The 10,977-nt window shown below is 29.4% G+C and overlaps 1 protein-coding gene across 2 annotated transcripts; it reads right to left on the bottom strand.

The window, feature by feature from the left end:
* Positions 1 to 736: 736 nt before the first annotated feature.
* LOC106691774 (uncharacterized) lies at positions 737 to 8,201 on the bottom strand. Of its 2 annotated transcripts, none has more exons than XM_067052511.1 (4): positions 7,928 to 8,201; positions 5,366 to 5,495; positions 5,219 to 5,294; positions 737 to 1,160 (listed from the first exon to the last, which is right to left on the bottom strand). In XM_067052511.1, the coding sequence occupies exons 1-3, from the start codon at positions 8,145 to 8,147 to the stop codon at positions 5,261 to 5,263; spliced, it is 384 nt and encodes a 127-aa protein (XP_066908612.1). In that variant the 5' UTR covers positions 8,148 to 8,201; the 3' UTR covers positions 737 to 1,160; positions 5,219 to 5,260. The 2 variants fall into 2 exon arrangements, with proteins under 2 accessions (XP_066908612.1, XP_014293149.1); XM_014437663.2 differs by lacking the exon at positions 737 to 1,160 and adding an exon at positions 4,984 to 5,062.
* Between the last annotated feature and the right edge of the window lie 2,776 nt (positions 8,202 to 10,977).

Genomic DNA, 10,977 nt, shown 5'->3' with positions numbered 1-10,977 from the left:
TTATTAATGGATACTGTGGGGCCTGAAGTCATGGGTTTATGGTGAAGGGTAAATGTGATTTGGAATTTATTTCAATCCTCCAGTTTTGATATCATTCTTCAAGGTTGGTGATGGATTGGAGGGTTTGGGATAAAATGTAAGGGTCATTATTCACTGATAATAGGAATATGCCATCAGCATACCAATTTAAAACTAAAATCAACCAAATCATCATCATCATTGACCTGAATTCTAAATCAGACCGGTGTTAGTTAAGATTTGGGCCTTGGGATTACTTGTATTTTGTAATTATTTTGTGAGGGTTTCCATTGAAACCTGTTTTATTGTTAACTTGACATTTAGATAGAAGCATATATACCATTCACTCATTGACTTATTTGCCATTACTTATTAAAAACAACTGTGCCTATGAAGATGAAATTACTACAGGGACTGTAGACCCTGTGTTCATTTCTAAGTTATATTGATAGAAAATTTATGACTGAAGTTTTATGATTTTAATTTTAACAGAAAATCTTGGGCCATATATAACTAATAAAAACTAAATTTTGAATAAATAGATTTTATGTTGAGAGGAAGAGGATAATTAAAACTGTCCTTTGGGTAGAACTCCACATTAATAAAAACACTACTTTTTGTAATATATTTTCTTAATTTCTACTCAATTTTATAAGTTACTATATTTTTTGTGAATTTTGTTAAAACATTCTACTTGGTGAAAATAATATAGTGTTATTGTTTTTTATACTTATGTTTCTCTTTTTATTATATATATTTATTTTGTATATTACTATATTATTTATTGAGGAGTGATTCCTTTTATTTTTCTGCCTTTAGATTCTTATTTCTTACAGACAACTGTTTCTCTTAGCTTTTATGATAGTAAAATAATGTTTTTTTTGTCCTGTAATATAAGTACTTAAAATCTATTTTATTTTAAGTACTTATATTAGGTTTACATAATTGGTAATCTCGGATTGAGTGAGTAATTTACTGAGAAAATGATAAATTACAGAAAAAATTGATGTAATTGTCTGAGAGACAGTTGTTCCCAATTACGTATCTATAGTAGGTTGTGTGTTATATTACAATACAATACAATAAGCGTTATTGTAATCATATTTAGTTGCTGGGTAACCTGTTCAAAAATTTTCTTTTACCTAAAATAGAATATATTTTTTTCTTTATTCAAGAGATGCCATTACTATATTCGTTTGTAACTAGACTAAGAATGAAATAATGCCTTGTGTTATTTTTCACACTTTTACAAATTCTAAAATAGAACTTAAAGAAGGATCCTATAAATTGCCTGAAAGCTGTAAACTCCATTTATTTATCTTTTTATCCCTGTCTGCCGACTTGCTTTGCTGACTTGGAATCCTCACTTCGTTGTGTAACAGCAGTATCAATTAGGGTAATAGTCGGTAGAGCAATTACTGGATTTTCCCAATCCAATGATCCAATGATTGTTGTACAATCAGAAATCCTAGGTGACTATGAAGGTGTGAACTTTTGCATCGAGATGCCTAAACTCCATCACCTCATTAGCCAAGAGCTCATCTATCTGTTCCGATTAACATTGAGTAATCATTACTGTGTTAACATCTAAGGAGTTGATAATTGATGACCAATTATTATCACACGTATCAGTACCGAGCCTTTGGATTTAATAAGCCTTATTACTATTATAACCATCAAGTAAGGCTGTATCTTTAACAGATTAATACTTTTATTGATTGAATGACCATTTATATATGTATGTATAGTTGACCGTAAAAATTGATATATAGGGAGATGGTCAGGGTTGCGGTCAAAAGAGAAATAAAAATAGTTTAGAATGACCATTTAATTCTTTTTTTTTTATTTTGTGATTTATCTGTTTACAAGATGGTTAGAATATCTACTACTCAGGAAATTGGGGAATTTATCAGGGATTTTCTTAGGTTGGGAATTCACAGTAAATTTTGCTATAGTTGGATAAGTTGTCATCAGTTCTATCTAAATTTTGATATTTTACTTCAATTATTGTGAACCTGAATTACTAATTTTGATAGTTAAAAGAATAATATAGACTTAATGTAAGCAAATACAACCGAATAGAAATTGTTCTCTTCCACTTGTGAAGAATACAAGATGTTATTTTTGTCTCTGTTGGCATTTTTTTTTATTTTCATATTCAAATATTGTTCTAGAAAATTGAATTGTTGCTATGTTTTTCAAATTATTAGAAGTACCCTAAATACACAGGACTCCAAAACAACCAAGTATGGTTTAAATATTTTAAAATAAAGAGAAATTTTGTTAAGGAGAAATAAGAAAATTATTAAATAATTATATAAAAAAAAAAAAAAAATGTTTTTTTCTAGTATGCTCATTTATTTTTTAACTCAATAATTCTCGAGATTTATTCTTTCCATTATGCTGAATATTATATTTGCAGAATTAACTTTTTCTGTATTAGAACATGGATGATCCTTTAGAGTCCACTTGAAAGAAATTCAGTTATATCACCCCAATTGTTTATTACTTTAATAAAAACTATGTATAATTGCTAATCAAAATTTATTTGTCTACCAAGTATAGTTAGGAGGATTAAGAAAATGATGGCTGTTTCAAAACGTTAAAAATTTTTTTTTCATTCAGAGCTCTGTAATTTTAAAACCAGAATTGGGCAAATATTATTCGAATGGCAGAGACGAATGATTTTTTATTCGTGAATTTTCTACTGGAATAATCAATTATTCGTACAAAACATATGATTAACCATCCGAATACTTTTTCATTCGTCATTATTTTACACGAATAATCAATTATTCGGCAAAACATATGATTAACCATACGATTACTTTTTTATTCGTCATTATTTTACACGAATAATCAATTATTCGGGCAAAACAAATCGAATAACCATTTGAATTCTTTTATATTCGTTCATAAATAGAAAAATAATCTCTTATTCGAAAAAATTAAATGATTAACTATCCGAATACGTTTGTATTTGTATAAAGACATTTTTTGTGTTACAGCTATACATAGATATATTTTATGATCGCGTTTAGATTAATTTTAACTTTTCTGATTTCTAACATGTTAGGGCCTCTTTATGTTTTGAGATATGCATATTTCTTATCTTAGTTAAAATAAATCGATACGCGATCTTAAAATCGATAGTATTTTCATATTCTACATATCTTAAAACATATAAAGTGAACCTAACATGTTCGGGATCAAGAAAGTTAAAATGAATCGAAACGCGATAATTAAATCGTTACGCGATCATAAAATCAGTTGCATTTTCATTTTTGGCATATATTGAAACATATAAAGTGACCCTAACATGTTAGAAATCAGAAAATTTCATATAAATCGATGAGCGATCACAAAATCGATATAATTTTCATATTCTGCATTCCTCAAAACGTATAAAGGGACCGTAACGTGTGAAGAAATCAAAAAAGTTAAAATAAATCGATACGCCATGTTAAAATAGATAGCATTTTCATAATCTGCTTATCCAGAAATAAAAAAATTGGCCCCTATGTATTAGAAATTAAAAAAAAAAAAAAATCGATATGGGATCTTAAAATCGATAGCATTTTCATTTTGTACTCGTCTGAATATGTGAATAGGACCCTCATGCATTATAAATTGAAGGTGGTAAAAAAATAAGTGAATTAAAAAAAAAAAATCAAATTTTTATTCGAATAATATGTATTCGACTAATTTTGTATTCCAATAATTTTCCATTCGACTAATTTTTTATTCGATTGAAATAGTATATTAAATATTCGAATAAAAAATATTCGGATTGTTTAGTCGTATTTTTATTCGAATAAAAATTTATTCGTCTCTCGTCAATCGAATAAAAGCTACGAAAATAAAAGTATCGAATAATTTTTGTCCAACTCTGTTTAAAACTACCGAAAACACTAGAAAACCTAATAGAAGGTCATTTAAAGAAGACTAAATTTGCTAAAGCATAAGCTCTAATAGAGTTGTTTATGTTCAATAGTTCCCATGATACTGTTTTTTAATAAGTAACATTTCATAATGAGATAATGAAAAATTAGCAGATAGTGAATTTTATGAAAACTACATGCAGGAATCATTCATATTAAAGCTAGTTTAATGTCCTATAATGTACTTTATGACATTTATCTTCGTAGGAGTAATAGTTTTCATGGTATTTGCCAAAATATATTTACAAAATGTTGATTTATAGTAGTTTGAACACAATTTTTGATTTATGAAAAAGGTATCTCAAGAACCATTAGAGGTTCATGATGTCTGCCAGCACTCATATTAAAACTAATTTTATATACTATAAAATGATTTGTGATATTTATCTTTGTAGGGGTATTATTCTTTATGATAAATGTTAAAATAAATTGATTTCTAGTTGTTTGGACAAAATTTATATTGTGTCATAAAAACTACTACTCCTACGAAGATAAGAGTTATAATGTACTTTATTATTAGGGGGTCATATTTTAGCACATTTACTCTATTTTAATAATGTTCTATTAGCTTTTCTAGTATTGTAGATAGTTTTAACATTACCGAGCTACAAATGAAAAATATATATATTTTTTTTTAAACAACCACCATTTTTTATTCCCCCTAGTTAACTATACTTGGCAGAGTTATCAATTTTGATTAATAGTTTTTATTAAAGTAATTATACATTGGGATGAAACAACTGACTTTTTTGTCCTTTTAGGCTCTTGGATTGCTAGTTCCATCCATCTCAACAATTCTCCTAAAAGGTATTAACAGAAGTAGGCGATTTTTTCTGAGGGGATTGAGGCACTACTTTAGTAACTTCGAGTCTACAGCAGTGTTGGTTCGAATCTGACCTGAGGATTATTTTGTGCCCACTGGCATAATGAAAACTTGATCCTCCCACTGTGGTTAGAATAGGTTTGTTACCTGTAGGATAACCTTTCAAGAAAGGAGCTGATAGGTTGTCAAAAAATAAAAAGGTTCAAAGGAAAGTGGCTCAGGGGCCTTTTGTAAATAGTTTTATTAGAGTTCTGTTTATAGCACTCTCACTTATTCTCCACTAGTTAAAAAAAACAAACAAACATGAAAAAGCTGATAATTTTTGGGATGACAATTTAAGAAAAAAATCAATAATTTATACTATCAATACTGGTATCATTTAATTATAAAATTATTTAAATCATCCTGTAATTCATTGAAAAAAAATTATCCTCACCATACACACGTAAGATCTTCTGATGTAGTTTTATTAGTGATATCAAGATGCACATCTTATCATCCTTGTTTTTCGCCTATGACATGAAATAATTAGAATAATTACCGCATCTTTTAATGAGCTTTTTAATTTTTATCAGGTACTTACCCATTCTTAAAGTCGCTGCAGAAGATTAAAGTTTCATTGCAAATATACCCAGCAGGGCAGCACCACATCAGTCTTTTACACGTTATTTCGTCTTTATGATCTACTTTATCTTTTTTCTTAGCTTTCACCTCTAAAAATAGATGTTATATTTTGATTATAGCTTTTGATTGAGTCTGGCATCCAGGTCTACTCTAAACACTTCTTCACTTCCTTCCCCCTACATATTACCTTTTAATCGGCTCCTACCTCTCTGATAGAACCTTTAAAGTAAATTATAACTTAGCCTACTCATCTCTCTTTTCTCAGTCCGCTGGTGTTCCTCAAGGTAGTACCTTAGGTCCCATTCTTTATACGGTTTATACAGCTGACATCCTAACCCACCCTAATACAGTCCTAACAGTATATGCTGATGACCCATGTATACTGTCTGGTACAGGTAGCAGCTACAAAAAAAATCTTCCAATAGGACCAGGGATAGCACTAAATGGCCTCCCTGGAAAATCTGAAGATTCAATATTTTAGCCTGATAAACCAAGTTTGGTAATAGTCTGTTGGACAGTTTCACCTACTCTAAGAATCTGATCTCTCCATGGGTACATTTTTATGCAAGTTAAAATGTAATAAAGTTTATGAAAGAAGCCTCTTCATAGTGTTTATATCTCAAAGTCCTATTATATTCCAAATTGATATCAAAATGATGGGATAAAAAATTACCAATTTGCAATAATGATCATGCTATCAGATGTGATGGAAAAGAACCGAGAGATTTACAAAATAATTTCTTTAGACAGAGACGTCAACAAAATTAATTTCCTTCTGAACCATTTAAACCAAATTCTTAAAACATCACATTTATGGGTACTGTCAGGTCAATTGTGGTATATAACATTGAGTATGAAGAAAATATACCTAAATTAAAATTAAAAAATTGAGTTAGGGGATATCATTGACAGACTTAACTGCATCAGTAACACTGACTTTACTTAAAACCAGACATAAAAATGAGTCTGGAACTTCAAACTATAATCAATTTTCTAGTAGATGATATATAATATAGAATATCTAATAAAGAAACGTATAAATATTCCTAATGATGAGAGATAATTGACTGTGGATAAATTAAAACGTGGAGAAGATGGTTGAGGGTGCGGTCAATATATAACAAAAATAGGTTGAAATAAATTATTTAATAGTGTCAATGTTTCGGCCAGAATTTCTACCCTTCATCGGGGCTAAGAACAAAGAACAAGATAACAACCAATGAATATAAAAAATAAATTATAAAAAGAATGATATAAAGTAAATAATTGTACAGAATAAAATTAAAGTGATGAAAGAAGTGAAAAATAAAATGAATATATAGGTAATTGAGTAAGTAAGTAACAATAACATAATTTAGGAAAGAAAATAAAAATTCAAAGTTACATAATGCAAAGAAATATGAATATTTTTCTTTTTTAATAATTTAAAAATTAAAATTATGGAAAGAAAAAATAAAATTGATTGAAAGAAAATATATGTAACTAATGAAATATGTAATCATAATATTAGATAAAGAAACAAAATGATGAAGTTAGGTTAGACAAAAGAAGTGAATAGAAAACATAACAATAATAATATATGCTGAACATAACTAGTAATGTGTGATTATATATTATATTTTGACAGCACTCCCCAACCATCTCCTCGTATAAAAATATTCCGTTGAATTATCTATTTCAGATGATAAAGTCAGCAGATGTCCTGGAACACCCCGGTCAAATTACAGAATTCCCGGATAAGTAATGAATTATCCTCAAGTAATTCATTAGTTCAGTTTTATCAAAATGAATAAAAAAGAAACTGGAAACAAATAAAGTCTAACATCGGCCAATTACATAGCAAATATCATTGGAACACAATTTCGATTATCAGTGAAATGAGCTACTATTCATTAAAATATATTTCAATTTTTTCATAATATTCCCATTAAATTAATATTGAATATATTTTTTCTTTTGTACATTTCACTTTTATGTAAAAGTTCTTTGCCAAATAAGCTGATAGTATCCTCAATTTGATAGTAACCTTTTATTTCAAATCAATTGATAAGTTACTAGAATTTATTATTATTAGACTAACTATTGTTAAAATAGTAAACTTATGCAAATTTATTTACCAATTATCATTAATTTAAAATAATGTGTATATATCTAATTGTTTTTATAATGAAATACAAATTTATTGAGTTTATTATTGTTTGTTTTATTTTAGTTTATCAATATTGTTAATAAATAAAAACTTTTATTATTTTAATTTATATATGTGAGTTTTGTTATACTCACAGCTGTTCTAAGAACAGCTTATTTGATAATGTATCCTAGAAGATAAAGTTTTACTTTCTGAGTAAAACATTTGCTTAAAATTGTATAACTGTAAAATTTAGCTTATCTAAACCTAATAAGACAACAAACAATATTATTTGTTAGTTATATCCTTATCAAATCAAGGATTAAGGACCATATGATTGGAATTAGTGAAAAGTAAAATTAATATAATTTCATATGACAAAAAGATTTTGACCTGAGTTATCATCTTGCTCCTGTGCAACTAATTTTGAGTCTGGATTGACAGGTGACAATTGCTGTTGGTTTTCAATATCTAGTACATTCAGGACCAATGGTTGGTGTTCTTCAATTTCAAGGATACTGAGGGCCAATGGTTGGTGCTCTTCTATACCTAGAATTCTAAAGGCCAAAATACTGGTACAGGTCACAGTTAACAATATGATGTACCTGATCATCTTGCTACAGTCTAACAATCGAAACTCAACTGTTGATTTTCTTTTAAGCTGTTTATCTCCTTATCTATTTAATCTTTTAATAACCAGGTTAGAAAATTGGATTAAAAATATGCCATTGGGAATAACAATTTTTTCTTAATCTTTAGTCCTTTTAATCACTTAAGTAATGAATGAGTTATTATCATAGTGTTAAAATGTTTCATCAGAAAATAAAAACAATTTTAAATTTTTTGTATCTGGATATCAACATTATTTGTATCTTTTTTTTTTTTTTTATTTCTTACAAATTGTGAATTGTGTTTATTTGCCAGTTCCAAATGATACTTTTTTCACATTTACAGAGAGTAATATCAATGTCTGAAATAATAGTCAAGGCTATGGGGATAAAAATTTGGATTTTTCTGCAAAGTTTCAAGAGGGTTTGACATTTTTCACTTTCATATTTTTACCAATGGGAACCACAATGCCACATCATATTATTTTCCGGAAATATCTGGTGGGGGCCGTACTATTAATAGGCACATTTACTGTATTTACAGAATAATAACCCTGCAGAGGTGAAGCGTTGAGCATTTTGCTCATGTTGAGAAAGAAACCTCTGTATTTTCCTAGCACTTCATCTGTTTTGTCTACCTTCCATAAACCCTTTGATATTGTTATTACTGCTTGTTTATGTTACTCCATCTTTTACCTTCCCACCTATACTCAATTCAGTTTTGCTCTGACCTCTTCCTAACAGTAAGATAGCGTTTCTCTCACCTGCATACTCCTTTTTTCTCATTTTGCTCACCTGGACACCTCCTGTGTTTATTATTTTAGAGCATATACCGAAGCAAGAAGATCTTAAATTTTTATGAAATCAGGATTCTTCAGCCCCTGATGCAATATCTACAATTTACAATTTCAATTTTAAATTCCATTGAAAATAATCTTAAAGATTTTTTTCATCATAACATCAAATTATATAAATTAAATAATACAAATCGTTTACCATGAGATAAATGCTTACAGGAAACCTCTTAGGGGACAAATAAGTAGGACACCACCCGGGTTAAATAGGAAGAATGTGACTTGTGCGCTACCTAGTGGCGTCTATTCAACTCTGAGAAACTTCAGTTACCGTCCGGTAGATATCGCAGTAAGTGCGACAAAGTCTATTTTTTTCCGATCCCTCCAAAACAGCTTTTCTTTTTTTTTTTTTTTTTTCCGAACCCTCTAAAACAGAAATAAAAGTGAATTAATAAGTGCATTATTGTAAAAAAAAGAAAAAGTAATTCGTGTTGTGTCTTACCTTTTGCTACCTTTGGTATTTTAAGGTTACCTGTTATGTTTGATAGCTCATATGTGATATTAGTGATATTAAACATAACAGGTAACCTTAAAATACCAAAGGTAGCTAAAGGTAAGACAACACGAATTACTTTTTCTTTTTTCACAGTAATGCACTTATAAGTTCACTTTTATTTCTGTTTTAGAGGGTTCGGAAAAAAAAAGCTTCTGAGGAAACGGTCTTACCGTTAGGCACATTCTCACTGAATGTATTGCTCACGAACCACACCTGCTGTCTTCAGATTTACAGGAGATGTTGAGAGAAGATCCCACTACAATAACAAAACTTTTTAACTTCTTAAAAATCATTAATATTTACGATCACATATAGTCTAACTGTCCAGCAATAGATATAAGTGGATGCAAAATTCATTATAGCAATTTACTAACTACCTCAAATCTAATCGCAACTTTGTAAAATGTAAATCATAATTGTAAATATGTCATTGTAATTGTAAATTTGTAACTTGTAATTGTAATGTAATGTAAGTTGTAATCGTAATTTTTAATTTGTAACTTTCTCACTTTGTTAATATGTCAATTGTTATCTACTAACTTTGTAAACTCATTGTAAATGACCCTAGTGGTCGAAACACTTAAATAAATAAAACAGAAAAAACAATTAATTAATGAATCCTTTATTATGTGAAAAAGGAATAAATCGTATTGGATATTACCTTTTACAACCTTTGGTATTTTAAGATTACCCGTAGTGTTTATTTATTATTTGTGAAATGGCCATTCTAAATGATCCTAGTTTAAAATCCGGAGGTGAGGGGCCTCCTCATGTTGATTCGCATAGAAGATAGAGAAAATAAAAACATTAATTATTAAAGACAATATATAATGGTAAAATAATAAGAAAACAGTCAGAAGTCTAAACGAAGTGTGGTGGAGGGGGAGGGGGTGCATTAGAAGATGGAGTTATAAGGTGATGTTGATAGGGTTTTTGGAAATTTTCCTCCCCTGCCACCTCGCAGGAAGGGGGGATGGGATGATATATTGGAATACTGGATTGAAGGAAGCAGGGAGACTGTCAGTTTGATGTGTTGTACAGTTTCTAGCTGTAGTTCGTTATGAATGTGCGTCATGTTACGTCTTTCTAGAGATGTCCCTCGGCATATCTTCTGTAGTGTACTGTTTTGGTATTGTTTTAGTGATTTCAGGGCTGTTGGGTAGAGAAAATGTAGAAGTGGTGCACCATGGAGGAGTGATGGTTGTAATCTTACTTTTTAATGAGTAATTTGAGTCCGAGTGATACACCTGGTGATGAGGTGTTTGAGTTGGTATGACGTTGACTTAACGATTTGTATTCTGTTTTGTATGTGAGGAGTGAAAGATAGGTGTGATTCTAGCTTCATGCCGAGGTATGTGAGATGTTTCTTGGTTTGTACTGTCTGTTCGTTGAGTTTTGGTGCTCTGTTTGGAATTTTCTAGTATGTGAAGGTGATGGCGTACGTTATTTGTGGAAAAAAGTCTATCTGAATGTTCGTAACCATTT

Source organism: Halyomorpha halys, unplaced genomic scaffold (genome assembly GCF_000696795.3).
Source record: "Halyomorpha halys isolate HHAL.00 unplaced genomic scaffold, Hhal_1.1 Scaffold3030.1, whole genome shotgun sequence".
NCBI classification, from domain to species: Eukaryota; Metazoa; Arthropoda; class Insecta; order Hemiptera; family Pentatomidae; genus Halyomorpha; species Halyomorpha halys.
The sequence above is the reverse complement of the archived record's forward strand: the minus strand, read 5'-3'. Positions and strand labels throughout refer to the sequence as shown.

Bases quoted from the DNA above. Each gene is read 5' to 3' on its own strand.
- LOC106691774 (XM_067052511.1), bottom strand. From the start codon at position 8,147: ATGATCAGGTACATCATATTGTTAACTGTGACCTGTACCAGTATTTTG. The intron at 5,496-7,927 runs GTCAAAATCTTT...ATCTATTTTTAG, and splicing joins GGAGCAAGATGATAACTCAG to AGGTGAAAGCTAAGAAAAAA. The intron at 5,295-5,365 runs GTAAGTACCTGA...TTCATGTCATAG, and splicing joins TGCAGCGACTTTAAGAATGG to GCGAAAAACAAGGATGATAA.